General features: G+C 33.7%; 1 protein-coding gene across 1 annotated transcript; it reads right to left on the bottom strand.

The window, feature by feature from the left end:
• Positions 1 to 12,656: 12,656 nt before the first annotated feature.
• On the bottom strand, positions 12,657 to 15,882 carry GCK72_015817 (uncharacterized protein; the record flags this gene model as incomplete). Its single annotated transcript, XM_053731149.1, has 2 exons — positions 12,657 to 12,848; positions 15,706 to 15,882. The coding sequence occupies 2 exons, from the start codon at positions 15,880 to 15,882 to the stop codon at positions 12,657 to 12,659; spliced, it is 369 nt and encodes a 122-aa protein (XP_053585921.1).
• Positions 15,883 to 19,494: the final 3,612 nt, after the last annotated feature.

The raw sequence follows: 19,494 nt of genomic DNA on the forward strand, positions 1-19,494 counted from the left end.
TCGATTGAAATAGATATCATACTAAAAGAGTCAAATTTCACAAAGTTATGACTCTTTGAAGACAAAATTTTTATTTTGAGTTGGTAATGTTTTAAATGGCTAAAATTTTATGGAATTTAACTTAAAATATAAAAATTTCAAGCGAAATGGAAAAAGCCAAAGGTGGCAAGCCGATTGGTACTACTTTCAGACCAAACCATTGAAAATGGGCGGAGTTAGACTTCAAAGTTTGAAAATTTCAGAAAAAAAAGTTTTCGAAAAAGTTACTTTTTTCAAATGACTATAACTTTTTGAGATTTTATCATAATTTTAGAATTTCAGTATCATTGAAAAGGTTTTGCTTTGATCTACTTAATAATATAATATTTTTGACAATTAAGAGAAACAGGGATTTTTTCAAAGGCCTGTAACTTTTTGCTCCAACGAAAATAAAAACGTTACCCACTCTCCCGAATTATCGGTTCAAAAGATCATAATTTTTATTTTTCAAAAAAAGTTTAAAGTTTTGAACTGGTGAATTTTTTAAAAGGGCATATGAAATAAGAAAATTTTAAGTAAATGGATAAAGCTAGTTGTGCGCATTCGATTGGTACCAATTTAAGTCAAGTTGGTTAAAAATGGGCGGAGTTACAGGAGTTTGAAAATTTTAGATTTCAAAAAAAAAGTTTAAAGTTTTGACCAGCTGAAACTATTTTGAAATTAATCGTAATATAAGACGGTTGAAATTTCAAAAGTTCAGATAATTGAAGAAAAATTTCAAAAATTCAAGCATTTTTGGACCACTCCATTAATACTGTTTTCTTTTCTTTCCCGTGTTTATGCCGCTAGAAAACAGAATATAAAGCAGATTTATTCAAAATCGAACAACTTCCTTTTTATCTTAACAAACCACATATTTAAGTGAAAAAGATGGAGCAGATTTATTAAAATATAGAAAATGGACAGAAAACATAAATGTGGACGGGGCAGATTTTTCAAGTTGAAAATTCTGGACTAATATTGAACATCTGAAAAAGAAAAACTTTCACGTGAAGTTTATTTTGGAGCAGATTTTTCAATTTGAAAAATCTGGACAGAAAAAATAAATTTTGTTATTTTTGCCGTGAGTTCCAACTCATCCGTTTTTCGTGGTTTTCGAGAAGAAATTTAAACTGGAATTTCTGGATCGGGCGGTATGTTGAGAAGGTGAGAAAATATAAACTTCTGAAATTTAAAATATCTCATTCAACACCTAGCTGCAAATATCATTAATTTCTCGAAAAACGAAGAAAACAAAATTAAATTCTGAATTCTAAACAAACACTTGAAACCGAATCAATAAAACAGACTTTTTTCAAATTTGTTTCATTTGAATTTGTTTCATTTGAATTTGCAGCTAGGTGTTGAATGAGATATTTTAAATTTCAGAAGTTTATATTTTCTCACTTTCTCAACATACCGCCCGATCCGGAAATTCCAGTTTAAATTTCTACTCGAAAACCACGAAAAACGGATGAGTTGGAACTCACGGCAAAAATAACAAAATTTATTTTTTCTGTCCAGATTTCTCAAATTGAAAAATCTGCTCCAAAATAAACTTCACGTGAAAGTTTTTCTTTTTTCAGTTCTTTAATATTAGTCCAGAATTTTCAACTTGAAAAATCTGCCCCGTCCACATTTATGTTTTCTGTATATTTTTTATATTTTAATAAATCTGCTTCATCTTTTTTTAGTCTGACTCCATTTATTATCATGATTCTTGAAAAGTTGACATAAATCTGCCCTAATTTGGAAATTGCAGCAGTAATTAATGATTTTTACGAATCAAGTAGATTTTCTGAATTTTTCAATTCCAAAACCATAATTTAAACCTATTTTGAAAATTTAAAAGTATCACTGCTTAAAAAAACAGATTTTTCTTAATTTCACACTTTCAAGTAGTAAAATCAAAACTTTTGAAATATCAAGCGTCTTATATAGTAAAAGTTTTAACAAAATCAATCCAGGTAGTTGTGAGCATTCGATTGGTACCAATTTCAGACAAATCAGTTGAAAATTTCAGAAAAAAAACTTTTTTCTCAAACTTTTTTTTTTGAGCATTTTTAAAAAGTAAAAAGCTCTAGTTTTGTTTTTTTAACAAAATAAGCTCAAATCGGGGCCACAATTAAGAAATGTCCCTAAAATTTGGCACCAATCAACTTCATACCAAATTCCCGAATTATCGGTTCAAAAGATCACCTTTTCTCCAATTCCTTCCGCTCTCTCAAACAACAACCTCCCCAATACGGGAAAATGAACAAATAGACACCTCCGGTTAGAACATAAAAATCAATAAATACACCTTTTTGACCAAGTATGCGCATCAATAGTTGGAAGGGCTAACAAAAGACCATGTCTCTCATAAAACATGCTGAGGGGGGTTCAATTATGTCGGTTGGGGGGAGGATATGCAACATTGCGTGTTGTTTCTCTCCTCTTTTGGCGGTTAGACACTCATGTGGTCATATTATTCATAAATGGGGCCATTTGGTGGTACCCCCCCAACTGGTTTGGCGAGGTTTTGGTTTTGGGCGGGTAGATCATTAAATTCTGAGCTGATTCTCAAAAAGCTGCAGTAATTTTGTGAACTTTGACTCCATTTGGTGGATTTTTATGATAATTTAATGCTGAAAACAAATTTGGTACAAAAATTTGTAAATTTGAAACAAAACCCAGAAAATTACCATGAAAAGTCAAAATTTCAGATTTTCAAAATGCTCACTATCAGAATTCTGTTTTTTATAAACTCTATTAATTACTTTATAAACATAGCTTTAAAATAATGTTTAAATTTCCAAAATTGGATAAAATCCCAGCTATGTTATATACCAAAAATAGCCCACAATTAGACCTTTCAAATGGTATTAAAATCTTAAAAATCGGACAAAAATAGTGATTTTTGAAAAATTTTGAAAAACTTTAATTTTTGAAAATTTAAACTACTCTAAAACTTTAGTTATTACGTTCTGTCTATTTGTACCATTACGTAGATCAAATCAAGACCTTTTTAATGGTACAAAAATTCTGAAACTCGGATGAAATCCCAAAAAGTTACAGGCTTTAGAAAAAAGTCACTTTTTTGAAAAATTTTGAAAAACACTTACAACTTCAAATTACTCTAAATCGCTAATTATCATATGTAGCCTAAAATTACTTATACCATTACGTAGATCAAATCCACACCTTTAAAATAGTACTAAAACTCTAAAATTTGGATAAAATGTCAAAAAGTTATAGTCATTTGAAAAAAGACATATTTCGCAAAATTTTGAAAAATACCTAGATTTCCAAACTTTCAAACCTTTAAAAAACTAGATTTCTGGATTTTTTCAAAACGTCTAATATATCATTATGTAGATCTAAGCAAGACCTTTCCAATGGTACTGAAATTCTAAAATTTGGATGAAATCCCTAAAACTTAGAAACACTTAAAGTACCTCAGTAAATTAACTAGGGATACCAAATTTATGCAACAAGGGGACGAGGGGAATGAAAATGTGAAAATGTAAATTTTCTAGAAAATGGAATAAAAGTGAGAAGTAGACAAAGACAATAGACGGGGGATACCACCGCCAACTAGACAATGGGTGTCTCCCCCCGGAACCAATTATGTATTCCCCCTTCTAAGGGAAAAGGGGGGGGCTGACGGAGAGAAGATGCGGTAACTCTCATTATGATATGCAAATAGACACCGTCTGTGTGTGTGGAGAAGTCATTCAATATAATATGTTCTTAAGAGAGAGAGAAGCGGAAAGAAATGAACGGGTGTGTAATGGGAACCTGTAAGGCAGTGAGGGGGGGGGGGGGATGGCAAACAAGATCATATCTGGATTGGAAATCGAAAATGAAAAACAACATAGCTTTTATGATGTCTATGTCTGATCGAGGGGAATGGTGTAACCGTAAAAAACCAAAAAAAACCAAAGCTAATGAGGAAAATTTCAATTTTTCTCAATGAAAATGAAAGTTTCTCGGTTTCTAACTATTCCCATTGAGTTCCTTATAAAATTTTGGTCTAGAAGGCTCAAAAAATGAGTTTTTAGACCCAAACAGGGCTGAGTTACACGCCGCGGCGAGAGAGTGAGAGAGCGCAGACGATTAGAGTGTCTCGTTGTCTGCGCTCTCCACTCTCTCGCCTCGCAGCTTAGAACGCGTGTAACTCCGCGTAGAGTGCACCGATTTAGATGATTTGTAGTTTGTTGGAAAGCTGAGATCGTGAGGAACAATATGATATAAAAATTTCTAGAAATTGAAATTTTCTGAAAAAATTAGTTTGGTTCAAAATTTTCAACTTTTAAGCGTTTTTTTCATTGTAAACCTTAATTTTCAATCCCTTTTTCTATTTTTGTTCCTATTTTTCTCTTCGAATGTTGTTCTCACTTTGTACTTTGATTCCTTCCCCTTCGCCTTCTCGACGACCAGTCATCGGGTACGTACTTTTAGTGCAAAATAGCAACAAGAGAGGGGGAAAATCGAGAAAAAGAGATATCTGATGTTAGTCGGGGAGAGGGTAATCAACTAATGGGGGGGGGGGGAGAATAGGGGGATGAACTTTTGTTTTTCAAAAACGCCGAGATTTCGGAGCAGATTTGGGAGCTGTGGTGCGGAAAACTCTTGTAGGGATGATCTTAGGGAGATTTTGGGCATATTTTGGTCTTACGTGATGTAGGTGTTCAGAAAAACTTAAATTCACGTAACAGGACTGGTTTGAGCAAAGTTATAAAAAATTGGGAAATTTTTTTTCGAATTTCTAAAAAACCAGAAATTTCCAAAAAATATTTTCAATCAAATTTTATATAATCTGGTTTGACCAAAAATTGATGTGAAAAAGTCAAAAATTTAAACTTTTGAAAACATTTTTTAAAAAAAAATTTTCAAATTTTTTATTTTTTAATCAAATTTTATGTCATCTTGTTCCCCGCGATTTCAGCTTTCTAACAAACTAAAAATCATTCAAATCTGACCAATTCTCGCGGAGTTACAGGTCTTCTAAGTTTCTGGATAAGAGAGTGAGAGAGCGCAGACGACGAGAGTGTCTCGTCGTCTGCGCTCTTTTATTCTCTTACTTCGAAACTTAAAACGCGCGTAACTCAGCACTAAATAAAGGTAAAAAAGTAATTCAAAAAAGTAAAATGTAGAGAATTTCAAGGGCTACAAGATGGATATAAGTAAGACTTACAAAAAATAAGGATTTCTAGAGAAAAAAATGATTGAAAGTGGTTGAAATATGAGATTTTGAGCTTCCAGTTATGCAAACAAACAAAACGTCTTGAGAAGGGGGGGGGGGGGGGGAGAGATAAACAAAAACAAAAGAATCCACATATCGTGGTGGTCCATCTCTTTCGAAAAGCTGCGTCAACACAGAGAGAGAGCCCCCCTGGCACCGAGTTGTGCTCTCGGAGGAAGTGTTTATTTGAATTTCTCCCCCCTCCGCCCGGTCTCCTATCGGGTGGAAGTCTAGGAGGGAACGAACTGAATCAGAGATCAGAAATATGAAATTGTTTGTTCATTGGATTTTTTATTGATTTTTGAAAAAGTTAAGGAGATAAAAAAAAATTGAGTAAAACTAGAGAAACGTGGAAAAAAATTGGCCGAAAATGGCTTGAACTGAAATTTGACAATTTTTGACGTAGAAAACAAATTGTAAATTGAAAAGCATAAGATTCAACTCAAAATATCAAAGGCGCAAGAAACATTTGATAGAAAACATAAAAATTGATGTAAATATTACATTTTTCAACGTAAAATCCTATTTTTAAGTTTTATATTCGTTTTTAAGTGTGAAACATTGGACAATTTGTATTTTACGCATAAAATACCCTTGGAATGTCTAAAAACAACGCATTTTTGCCATTTTTCCAGTTTTCGAATTCTAAAAACTCAATTTTTGTTTGAAAACGCTTGATTTTTAGCCTAGAAACTTCATTTACAGCGAAAGTCAGTTTTTCGACTTACAGACCCAAATTTCTGCGTTTTTTACGGTTTTTTTCGTAAAATTTTACGTTTTTCACTCAAAAAAACACGATATTTTTGTTTAAAAATCAGTTTTTTGGCCTTAAATAAGTTGTGTAACATAAAATATCGGTGTACACTTATTTTAAGTGATTTCCAGTTCTTTTGGGCTCAAAAAGTTCAATTTTTTGAAAAACTGAATTTTTACTATAAATGGATGACTGCACCAAAAATCAATTATTCTTGAACAATTATTCTTGAATTTGAGCAATTTTCAAACATTTTGAGCAATTTCCAGTTATTTTGGGCTCTAAAAGTTCAAAATTTTTCGCTTTACTCATCCACTTTCTATAGAAGCCCCGCCCCCTCTCAGCTCATGAACCGGAAACAACAACAACAACAAAAAAATTAAGAAGTAATGCACCTTTTAGTAGGTTGTTTACTTCTTCACTCCGTTTTGTGATAAACTTTTCCCAATTTTTCGAAACGAAACGACTCAAAAAGAGATAAGAGTGAGGGGAGGAATCAGAAAGCAAGTCGGCGGAGGACGTTTTATGGGGTTGGGGGTTGTAGGGGTAGAGAGGGGTGCACACATAAAACTACACAAAATGGAAACAAGAATGAGAGAGATTTATGGTGATCCGGCGGTGGTTGTTGCCAAAAACCGACAATTTCGGAGGTTTTTGCATACTTGCAACGGGCCGGGCCGGGCCGTGACGAGAACTTCCACGGCCCGGCTGAAAAATTTGAACTGAAATTTTTGAACGAAAATTTGAATTTTTTTGAATTTTTTCCCAAAAATGTCGAATTTTTGACTTTACTTCAGAATTCAATCAAAAGATAGTTATGCATCAAAAAATTGAAATTTTTAATTTGTAAGTATGGGTTTTTGGGGGGAAAAGTGAGAAAAATGGGTCTAGGCTTGAGGTCTAGAGCTTCAAGTACCTTAGAACTAGAATTTATTGAAAAACCAAGAAAAGAGCTTCAAAATTATATTAATACCTTAGAATTTGGTTGAGTTTTCAAAAAAATAACAGAAAGTTAAACTAAACCATCTAGGCTTATGGGGCCTAGGGGTCCCAGTACCATAGAATTTAAATTTATTGAAAAACCAAGTCAAGACCTTCAAAATAGTACTAAAACCTTGAAAATTGGAGGGCATTTCGAAAAGTTACAATGATTTGAAAAATTTGTTTTTGAAAAGTTTTTTGGGAAATTAGGAAATTGTGATCCCGGGGGCGGTTGTTGCCAAAAACCGACAATTTTGGAGGTTTTTGGAGGAAAAATAGAGAAAAATGGGTCTAAGCTTATGGCCTAGTGCTCCAAGTACCTTAGAATCTAAATTTGCTTAAAAAACCAGGTTAAAACTTTCCAAATAGTATTAAAATCTTAGAATTTGGTTGAGTTTTCAGAAAAATAACAGAAAGTGGAAAAAAAACGAAATGGGTGATAGGGATGGAGGCTCTAAGGGTTTAGGCTTATGGCGTAGGGCTCCAAGTACCTTGGAGTTTAAATTTATTGAAAATCCAAGAGAAAAAGCTTCAAAATTATATTAAAACCTTAAGATTCGGTTGAAAATTATAAAGGTTTGAAAAATCCCGAAAAATGTTTTATAATTTTGAAAATAATGGGATTTTGAGCGCCTAAAGTTACATTGAAAACGCAAATTTTGTATCTAACTGTCTGTCGGTGTGTCCTAACGTCCAGATGTCCAAGCATTTTGAAGTTTGGTTGAAAATTCAGAATGCTACAAGGATTTTAAATATTGAGAAAAACTTTTTTTTTTGGGAAAATGGAAATTTTGAGCCAAAGTGGTTTTTTGAGTCAAATTTCAGGTCAAATAAGTGACCGGACTTTTCAAAATTTTTAATTTTGTATTCCTACAGAAAAAAAAACCAAAATTTCCTTCTCTCCAAAACTCCCCAGAATTGTCCAAAATTCAAAAAATCAAAAAATTAGTGCATAATTAGGAAATCGCCTTCAAAATCCACAAAACCTATAAAATTTGAGTGTAAAAACTAAATACTGCCAGAAAAAGTTGTCATTCACTCAAAAAAAAGAGAAAAGAAAAGGAGAACTATTTGATATACATACAGACAAGGTGTGTGTATGTGTGTGTGTTCTACGCCGTAGTCTCACAAAAAAGAGGAGGAAAAAATTTCCGAATGTAAACAAAGTGTTTTGCCTGAATACACACATACGTGTGTGTGTTTACAGGAATTGGAGAACACTTGCATACTAAAAACTTGTTTTAAACGCAAAAAATGCAAATTTTCTCTTTTAAAACCTATTTTTCCACTTTCAAAACTATTTCTATCGTGTTCTCCTTGAAATTCTGGTCTAGAAGGCTTAAAAATCGAGTTTCCAAGCGCAAAGAGCACAAAGTTACGGGCGGTAGCGAGAGTGTGAGAGAGCGCCGACGACGAGACACACTCGTCGTCTGCGCCCTCCACACTCTCACATTGCACCTGAGAACGCTTGTAACTCCGCGTGGAGTGGTCAGATTTAGATGATTTTTTGTTTTTTGAAAAGCTGAAAGCACGGGGATCAGGCTGGTATAAATTTGAATTTGAAAACAATGATTTGGAAAAAACTTTTTTTTGGAATCTTCAAAATTTCCAATTTTTCTCAAAACCCCCATTAATCGTGTTTTCAGCATTCTAGCAAACTAAAAAATTCCTAAAACAGACACTTCTTGTTCAAGTTACGTTTATTTCAAGTTTTCAGCGTAAGAGAGTGAAAGAGCGCAGACGAGGAGAGTGTCTCGTCGTCTGCGTCCTCCACTATCTCATCTCGCAGCTTAGAACGTGTGTAACTCCGCGTAGAGTGGTCAGATTTAGATGATTTGTAGTTTGTTGGAAAGCTGAGGTTACGGGGAACAAGATGATATAAAATTCGAATCAGAATTTTTTTTTTGAAAATCTTCTTTTTAGGAATCAAATGTCCCTGTTGGTCTCAGACTTGATCACCGATGACTAACTTCTAATTTTTGATCATGTTGCCTCCTCCAACTCATTTCAACAAAAACTTTCAAGTGATTACATATTTTTTCAACTTGCTCCCCATTTCAATTCTTCTTCTTTTCTCCATTTTCCCTTCAAAACCGCCCAATGATCACTATCTCTCTCTCTCTCTCAATCCCCTCATACTCTCTCGCCTGGCGTCGTGCCAACAGACGGTGAGATAGTGTGGTGGCAGGAAGAGACGCAGAGAGTTTCGGTTTTTTGGCATCGCGCCAGGTAAACAAACACTCTTCTTTTCAGACACTTTGTCAAAGGTTCGTCATGATCAGCTGACTAACGAGAAGAGAAATGTTATCAATCTTTTTGTTCGTTTTTCGATTTAACCCAAAGGACAGAGAACGAGGGGACTGGGGAGTGAATCAAAAGTTCGTGTAGATCACATTTTTGTGATTTGTGTGAAGAGACCCTTGAATTGGGTAAAAAATTGGAGAATTTGGGGAAAAATATCTTAGGCTTAGGCTTACTTAAATTTTCAGATTTTTCAGAAAAATTAAACGTAGCTTTTGTAGAGTTTAAAACGGGCTACAAAACGGTAGTAGTATTAAAAAATTTCAGGGAAATAGGAAAAAGTTATAATCTATCAAAATTAGGGCTCAAACTTTAAAGAATTGAGTGAAAATATCAGTTTGCAAGGAAAAATTATTATTTTGACCCTCTAAATCAAACTTTTGAAAGTTGTGATTAATTTATCACTTGTAGAGGTTGAAACGGGCTACAAAATGGGGATAAATTTAAAAAATTTGGTTGAACCAGAAAAAAGTTACACGCAATCAAAGATAGGCATACAAAATTGAGGAATGGGAGCCCAAAAGCTGACTATGAGCAAAAATGTGAGTTTTTGACCCTCAGGAAATAATTTTTCAGTTTTTTTATTTGAAAAACTAAACAATTTTCGAAAAACCTACAAAACAAGCTAGAAATCAACAAAACCCGTAAATTTTTACATGTCTTAGGGGATTTTCAGAAAATAAATTCAAACAAAAGAATTTTCAGCTTTTTTCAAAGACAAGCTTATATTGGTTAAATAGCTGTCATTTTCAGCAATCAGAAAATTCAAAAATTTCACATGTCCGTTAAATTTCTGAGGAGTTACACCACTGCAAAGCCAAAACACTTTTTTATCAAAAAATGTTTTTTTGACCTAAGAAAACTCCAATTTTCGTATTTTTTCAAAGAATATAATTTAAAGTATTTATATTCATCTGAAAATCCTTAAAATTCTCTATAATTTGGTATAAAAATCAATTTGCTAGCTCAAATTTATAAGAAGTTATGCGTCTTCAAAGTTTGTTAGGCACATGAGAGAGGCAAGAGACGCAGAGAAATGAGAGTCTATCTTCTCTGCGTCTCTGTTACTTCATTCTCTCGTCGAAAAGGACACGTAGATCAAAAGATCAAAAGATCAAATTTGCCAAAATCGTAAAGTTACAATACCCCCTTACGATAGTAATTTCAAAAAATGTTGAAAAAAAAATTTTCAAAATTTTTTTTTCAAAATTTTTTTTTTGAAAACAGGACAAGGACATCTCCCCCAAAGATGGATGGATGGAGACAGTAATTGTCTCTGTGTATTGAACACAAATGTTATTGACAAAATAGAAAAATGACGTGCGCCGGGTTGTTTATGTTTTTTGGTGTTTGGTCGGCTAGGTGGTTTTTTGAACCGAAAAATCATTGTCAAAGGTGAGGGATCAATCGCCTTGTGAAACTACAAACTACAAAAATGTTAAATTTTTTAAAACCTACATTTTGGTGGTAATAACAAAAAATTTGATTGGAAATTAAAAATAAAACATTGAAAAAAATGTTCAAATTAGAAAAAAATTGTGTCACAGTTTTTTTTCAAAAATTGCGCTTAAAGGGACGGAGCTACTAAAAAATTGTCTATTACAAAAATGATCTCCGCAAAATTTTCTACATTTTGATATATTTTTGTAGTTTGTAGCCTCACAGAGCCTAGAGATACGGTAGGTCTAAGAAAGCTTTAAAAAAAGGTTTAAATTTTTTTTTGAAAATTTTTGAAAATTTCGAAAAACTTTGTAATTTCCGGAGACTAATTATAGTATTAATATTGATAAATACATATTTTTTATCAAATATAATAAAATTACAAAAATTCGGTATAAAAATCATAAAAACCACTCGGATATCTCAAAAACACTGGAGATACTCCAGTGCCCTAGTCACATTTATTCAAAGCCAATTATCTCAAAACCCTAATTACCAATCAAAAAACTACAAACTACAAAACTGTCAAATTTTTTAAAACCTACATTTTTATACCAAAATCAAAAAATTCGGTTGAAAACTCACTGAGTTACAGGGATTTCAATATTTCAAAATTTCAACCTCGGGTTCAGAAACCAGTTCAGTAAATCCCGTATAACTTTTGATCTACGCTAGCTAGAGTAAAACTACAAACTACAAAAATGATCACCATAAAATTTCCTATCAATTGGTACAAAGATCACAGTTCAGGGGCATCAGACAAAAAAGTTACGAGTCTTTAGAAAAAGTTTTCAAATGAAAAGTGCGTCCCCCTTTTGAAAAAGTGCATTCTACGACTCCGATTACTGTATTTTAATTGCTTTTAAAGTTCAACTGTTGCTTTAACTTCAAAACATCATTCCCCCTTTTTCAATAGAAAATTCTCATTCACTTTTTCGAAAACACGTCAGCGTCGGCCCCCCCCCCCCCCCCCTCTAGAACGAGAGATTGACAAAACAAGAGGGTGGCCGAGACGGGCGAGACGGAACACGCCACGTGACTGTCTTCTGGTGTCTGGGGTGTCTACGTGACAATCGCAAAAAAATTATCCCGTTCGAAAAATTTTTTTGGTTGGGGGGGGGGGACAGAGAACAGTAAAGTGCATGAAAACAAGGAAATGGATAGGTACAGGAGAGCACAAACTACAAAATTTCTAGAAATCACAAAATTTTAAGAAATACAAAAAAAATTTGGAAAAAAATTACAAAAAAAATTTTTAGAAAATTTTTTTTGGAGGCGTAAACTTTTTTTCCAAAAAATCAATAATTTTCAATCCAAAAGTCGAATCCATCAAGTTTATCAGATTCTCCATAAAATTTCCGAAATTTTGAGCCCCATATCGACCATATTCGGTGGAAATCGAAAAATGGTGTCACGAGAAGAGGGACCGGGGTTCGAGTCCGCATGGTGGCGTGGGATTTTTTGGTTTTTTGATTTTGAGGCTTTTTGAGCGGGAAATGGTGGGGGATAGTGGAAAATACAATATAAACTCAAAAAAATGATAAGAGAACAAGATAATTTAAGATTTTTCAGAAAAAAAATTTGGGTGTCAAAAATTTTTTTTCGAAAAATTTCAAAGGTTTTTTAAATAAGTGTTAAAGAATTTAATAAAAATAACAGATAATAAACATAACATCTAGAAAATGGAGTAAAAACCAGTCATATTCATACCCTGTCAGATTTTGAGAGTTCAGTCAAAAAAAAATTTTTCCCTAAAAATTTTTTTTTGAGATTTTTTACGTTTTTTTTAAGATTTGAAGAAAAAAAACTGATAATAAATATAAAATATAGAAGAATAGATAGAGAAGAAAACAGTCATATTCATATTCTGTCAGATTTTGAGAATACCGTCTAGAGGAAAAAAAACTTTTTTGAAAGAAATTTTTTTTCAAAAGTTCAAAAAAAACTAACCGGCTGAATATTCCCGAATAACATTTGATGTGTCTGCTGCATTTTCCTCGGACTACTCAACGCTCCACTATTTCCACCGAAATATGTCTGCGCTGGCGCCGAACCGAACGGTGTCGACGATCCCATCGAGCGTTGTGCGATTGGAATGAGGTTTCCCGTCTCGCGACGTTGTTCCATCTGGAAATACAATAAAATATATGAAAAATGAGTGAAAAATTCGAATTTTTGGGAAAATTTGGGTTTAGGACACCTTGACCCAACTTTTCCAAACTTTTTCAAAATTTTTTTTTTTTTGAAATTTTTTATCATTGATCACCGATCATTGATGCCTCAAAAAAAGTGCTCATTGAGCCGAAAGAGACTTCTCGGTGGTGGGGAGGGGGGGACCGAACACAAAACTATTGTTTACTACTATTTGGGAGAAGCAAGACCCGACGAGAGAGTGAGAGGCGCAGACACTATTATTGGCATCGTGCCAAAAAGACCAAAAATGTGTTGTTTTCTAGAATTTTCTATTTTTTTTTAGTTTTTTGTTGCTTCTGATCAGATAATAACTATATACATCTACTTATTATCATAATACTCAAAAAGAGGCGGATTTTGTGAGAGAGACGCAGAGAAGCGAGAGAGTCTTGTTGTCTGCGTCTCTCTAGGGATCTAGGGAGCTTTTGAAGCGTTATTTCTCAAAAAGGGGCGGAGCTATCAAAACGTTGTCAACTACAAAAATGTATAAAATTTTTAGACGGTCATTTTTGTAGTTTGTAGTTTGTAGCTAGCTTGTAAGGCTTCTGAGATATACGAGTTTTCTTTTAACAATGTTTAGGTTCCCCCTAAAATGGTGAAAGATATGGGAAAATGAAGGAAACTTGCGATTTTTAGGTGAAAATTTTTTTAAATTCCTAAAAATTAAATCAAAAAACTAAAATTTACGTTATGATGCAAAAACCTAAAAATAGAGAGACGCAGAGAAGCGAGAGTGTCTCGCTGTCTGCGCTCTCTCACTCTCTCACGCGGTCAAATTTTGAAAGGGCGTAACTTATTGGGATTTTGGTATTTTTTGGTAATTTTTATGACATATTGTAGAAAATTTTAAGGGTTTCAAAATGGTATATGACACTATACAAAATATTTTTTAAAAATTAAAATTTTGAGTTTTCCAAAAAAACCTTTTTTCCCCAAAAAATTTTGGAGTTGATTTTCAAAGCTTTGTAACTTTGGCAGATTTTGACCGATAGAATTGAATTTTGGTGTTAATTGCAGATAATTTTAAGGGCTACATGAATATGTACAAAACTCTACTAAAAAAAGCTAGAAATGTTTAAAAAATTTTCAAAAAAAATGAATTTGAATTTTTTTTTCGAATTTTCAGATTTTCATAGATTTTTGGCATTTTTTTCTGTAACTTTCAGTGTTTTAGGTCACGTTAAACAAGATATCAAAATCTTCAACCTAGGTACCCCCAGACACCTTGGGACCCTCGTCATCACCACCAGTCACCTCCCCCCTATCACAAATCGCTGCCGTGTCTCCCAATTTCTCTCCGAAATCTCATTTATCTTCTCCAATCGAGTCGCCCCTTATCTTCAGAATCCCATCTTCTGGAGTTACTTGATAAATTATATCAGTCCTCTGATCCCCCCCGCCGTCACCAGTTGGCGAGTTGAAATTTCGAAAAATTTCGAAAAATTCGATGGGGAGGCTAGGCTACAAACCACAAACTACAGTGCAATATCAATCAAAAATTAAAATCAAAGTTAAGATAGGTTAAGGCTATATAAGTTAATTGAAGTTAATTACCAAGCAAAAAAATTGGAAAAAAAATTTTTTGAGCTCAAAATTTTTTTAATTTCCAAAAAATCAATAATCTCTAATCCAAATCTCAAAACTAGTTACATTTTCAGATTCTCCATAAAATTTCCGAATTTTTGAGCCCCATATTGACCATATTTGGTAGAAATCGAAAAATGATGTCTCGAGGAGAGGGACCGGGGTTCGAGTCCGCACGGTGGCGTGGGATTTTTTGGTTTTTTGATTTTGATGATTTTTGAGCGGGAAATGGTGGGGAATAGTGAGAAATACAATAAAAACACATTAGAAATGAGAAAATTCAAAAATATATATTTTTTGAAAAAAAAATTTGGGACCTCCCAAAAAAGTTTTTTTTTGAAATTTTATAAATTTTTCCCGAAAACTTTTCTGTCACGTGGTTACTGTCACGTGGTCCTTGATATCTCTCAGACGTGAAAAAAAGACAACTGCTACAAAACAATCAACATTTTTTTAGTATCCTTTGTGTTGTCACCCCCCACCTCCCCTCATGACCGGTCTCGGTCAATCAATGACTCGGAAGTGAAGTATTTTGGGTGTTATCAGTATATGTGTGATGGGAAGGACAAAATTCATAAAATTATCTAAAATTTTAGAGAGTTTAGAGCTCAAAATTCGATTAAAATGGGAAAATTAACGAATTTTTCAAGTGGGTGTAGATTTACGGGGATTACGGTAGTTTGGGGGTACTGTAAGTAGGAAATTTTTACATAAAATAGAAAACAAGGTTATGAAGGATTTGATGAATGTTTCAATATTGGAAAAATTTGGAAAAAAAAATTTTGTGAAAAAGTTTGGTGTGGATTTACGAGAGTTACGGTACCATAAAAATATGCAATGTCTAAAAAGTTTATACCACTGAACAGAGCGTAAAATTTTACACTTTTTACATCAAAAATAAGTCAGGAAAGTCGACTTTGAAGGATTTTATGAATGTTTGAAAATTGGAATTTTGAAGGGCTCAACATTTTCAGATTTTTTTGTTTTTTAGGGTAGTTTTTAGGGGTTTTAACGATTTTTAAGGTGTAAATTTAGCCTAGATCATCTGGGATTGTGTAAAACCCCTAAGTTCCCCATTATTTTCAAATTTTCAAGTTTCTGTCCCAAATTTTTACCCTAGAGTAATTTTTATTGTTTTTAATTTAAAATAAACCCTGCGACCCCCAATTAGTACCCAAAATTCAAAAATTCCAAAAAAATTCCTTACAATTTTTCCGACACCGCCACCGAATGGAAACCGCGAGGCGTTCGCCTGATACGGCTCGTCATCATAGAACTGTTGTTGCTGTTGTTGTTGGTTTTGTGTTGGTGGTTGACCACCTTGTTGGGCTCTCGGATTGGCGGGCAATCCGATGCCGCCCGGCGAGTTTAGTCCGCGAATCATTTTCGTTACTTTTACAGTACTTTTTGCAAGTTGGGGGGGGGGGCGCGTTTGAGCACTTGAGATCAATCAATATCTGAGATGGGAAAAGTGATGAGGCGGGAATTTGAAAAATTGAGAAAAAGATGGAAAAATAAGACTAAAAACCGAATTTTAAGTGTTCAAAGCTAAAATTTTGAGACCTAAACTTTAAAAAAGTCGTAACTGGCTAAAATGACAAAACTTTCTAAAAATAGTTAGGCTTAGGCTTAATGAATCCCTTAGGCTTAGGCTTAAATTTCAGATTTTTTTCAGATTTTCAAAATTTTCAGACTTTTGCTTCACAGGTTTTTAGGCTTAGGCTTAAATTTTCTAAATTTTCAAAAAAAAGATTGGAAATGGCTCAAAATCACCCAATTTTTCAAAAAATCTTAGGCTTAAGCTTAAATTTTCAGACTTTTTCAGAAAAATATCGGAAAAATGGTATTTCTAGAATTTTTGGGCTTAGGCTTATGCAAAAGTGAGGCTTAAGCTTAAAATCCGAATGAGTCATAACTGAGACCAAAATCTGAAAACAGTCCCTTAGGCTTAGGCTTAAACTCAAAATCGCGCTTCAAGGAGTGATCTACCCAAAAATCGATTTTCAGTCTCATTTCAACAAAAAAAAAGAAGAGAGAAGAAAAGAAGTGAATTGATGGTAAAGGTCGGATGGGAGGCAACACACACACACAGAGGGGGTTGAAAAGAGAAAAGGCACCCTTGGCGCCTCGGGAGAGACGAAAAAAGATGATAGAGGCCGAGAGAGACAGACAACAATGTGACATATCAAGAGGTCGTCTCCCGGAGAGGGGGGGACTCTGATCAAGATCGAGACGAGACGAAAGAGAAAGAGAGAAGTGACGAGAGAGTATTGATTGGTAAGAGAGTGCCAGACGGCGAGAGAAAAAGAGTGTGGACACGGGCGCCCATCCCCCCGATACTGGCAGCCAACAATACCTAGGAGGGAGGAGTTGAAATTTTTTTTAATTTTAAGGACAGAGGACAAATGTGCAGTTATTACTGGCTTAAATCGAATGAAATCGCTCAAATTCGCTCAAAGAGGAGAGAGCGCAGACAACCAGACACTCTGACCCCTCTGCGGCTCCCTCTCTCTCCTCAACTTTCATTTTCAAAGCGTTATATCTCAAAATCCTGCATACCTACTAAAAAGTTGTCAACTACAAAAATGATCTACACAAAATTTTCTACATTTTTGTAGTTTGTCACTTTTTTCTAGCTCCGCCCCTTTTTGAGTTATACGCCTTTAAAGTTTACGGTAGCCTAGCTTCGAGGTGAGAGAGTGGAGAGACGCAGAGAAGCGAGAGGGTTTCGCTGTCTGCGTCTCTCGTCGATTTTAGTAATTTTTCAAGTTTCTAGGGCAAATTCCATCCAATTTCCAGTAAAAATTTTTGAAAAATAAGATAATTTTGAAAATAAAATAAAAAATTTCAAAAACAATTTTTTTTAAAACTTTTTTTTTCATAAAAATGGGCGGAGCTACCAAAAAGTTGTCAATTACAAAAATGATCTACGCAAATTTCTCTACATTTTGGTATATTTTTGTAGTTTGTAGTCTCACAGAGTTGAGAGATACGGTAAGTTTAAAATATAAAAGCTTGAAAAAAAAGTTTTTAGTTTTTTTTTACAAAAAATGTTATCAAGTTTTTTTTTTTGAGACTAATTAAAATTTTATTAATTACATCATTAAATCCATTAAAAATGCTATAATTTGGTATAAAAATCACTCGGATATATCAAAAGATACTCCAACCCCACTGAGTTTGAAGTCACTTTCATTCTAAGCCAATTATCTCAAAACCCTAAAAACCTATCAAAAAACTACAAACTACAAAAATGATCGCCATAAAATTTCCTACAATATGATATTTTCAAAAATAAGTTTGCTTCAAAACTAGCCGAGATACAGGGGGTCAAAGTCAGAAGAACTAATGAGAGACGCAGAGAAACGAGACTCTCTCGCTTCTCTGCGTCTCTCGCCAATTCTCTCAAAAAAACAAAAAAAGAAGAAAATGTAGATCAAAACCTAAACCAAAAATTCTGAAACCATACCTATCCCCTACCTGTCCTAAAAGTGGGCGGGGCCAACGAAAATTCTAGAATACCGAAAAAAAGGCAGAGTCAAAAATGGGCGGAGCCTACTAAAAATAGATAAATTGGTCATTTTAGAAGATTCTAGAAAATCAGAATAAAGAGGATAGGAATTTCGCAATATTGCGAAATTTTTCCAGGTCAAAAACCAAAAAAACAACAAAAAAAATTTTGGCGGGAAAATTTTTTTCAAATTTTTTTTTTCGAAAAAAATTAAAGTGACGTCATTTTCGGAATCTATTTGATGAGTAGAGTAGCCTTGGTCAGTGTCAATGACATAGGCGGTAAAACTAGAGGAGTAACGGACGGTCCACGGTTTTAGGGTCTCAATGACCGAAAGGGGGCGGAGCCTAGAGGTGGAGGGGGCGAGAAAACAATGGAGAGATGGTATTCGGGAAGGAAGTGGGCGGGGCGGAAGGGAGGAAAAAACAGAGATCAAATAAATGTGAAAGTTTTGGCGGGAAACTTAAAATTTAAATTTTGAAAATTTTGAAAAAAAATTTTTTTGGAAAATTTTTGAAAATTTTCAAAACTTCAAAAAAGACCAAAAACCCTCAAAAGTCGGTTTTTTTAGTACAAAAAATAGGAAAATCGGTAAAAATATTCAATTAGATACGCATTTTCCTAAAAGAGACGCAGACAACAAGGCACTCTAACTTCTCTGCGTCTCTCGCCTTCAGGGTTTTTAGGGGGCGTGGCTTAGTAGCGGCGTAACTCGGCGAGTTTTGAGGCTAGAAAAATTTTTTAAATATGAAAATGTAGGAAATTTTATGGGGTTTATTTTTGTAGTTTGTAGTTTTTTGATAGATTGTTTCGTTTTTGAGATATAAAGGTTTGAAGATTGTCAAGGAGTAGAGACCAAGAGAAAGTACTCTAACTTTGACCGGTTGTATCTCAATAGCGTAAAATGTAAAAGGAATGAAATTTAGATCAAAATGTAGGAAATTTTATGGGGTTTATTTTTGTAGTTTGTAGTTTTTTGATAGATTGTTTCGTTTTTGAGATATAAAGGTTTGAAGATTGTCAAGGAGTAGAGACCAAGAGAAAGTACTCTAACTTTGACCGGTTGTATCTCAATAGCGTAAAATGTAAAAGGAATGAAATTTAGATCAAAATGTAGGAAATTTTATGCAAATTTTTTTATCATTTAGAAAATTTCAAAAATTTTGAGCCAGTCTTAAGTTATAGCCGTTCCCGACTTGCTTAAAAACCATAAAAACTCTCTGAACGCCAAAATTCAAAAAAAAAGTGATCTACTAACAAAATATACAACTTTTTACGTTTTAGTTAACCATATCCCTTATAATTTCCAAGATATATCAGAAAAACAAAAACTGTGAAAATAAATTTTTTTTTACCCATAACCCTAAACAACAACAAAACCAAAAAGACGAATCAAAAAAAGAGACGAAAAATGTTGTCATTGTGTTGATGCTGCGGGAGTATTATATGTTAGAATGAAAAAGACGAAAACCCTTTTTGTTACTC

This window comes from Caenorhabditis remanei, chromosome IV (genome assembly GCF_010183535.1).
Source record: "Caenorhabditis remanei strain PX506 chromosome IV, whole genome shotgun sequence".
In the NCBI taxonomy this organism is placed as follows: Eukaryota; Metazoa; Nematoda; class Chromadorea; order Rhabditida; family Rhabditidae; genus Caenorhabditis; species Caenorhabditis remanei.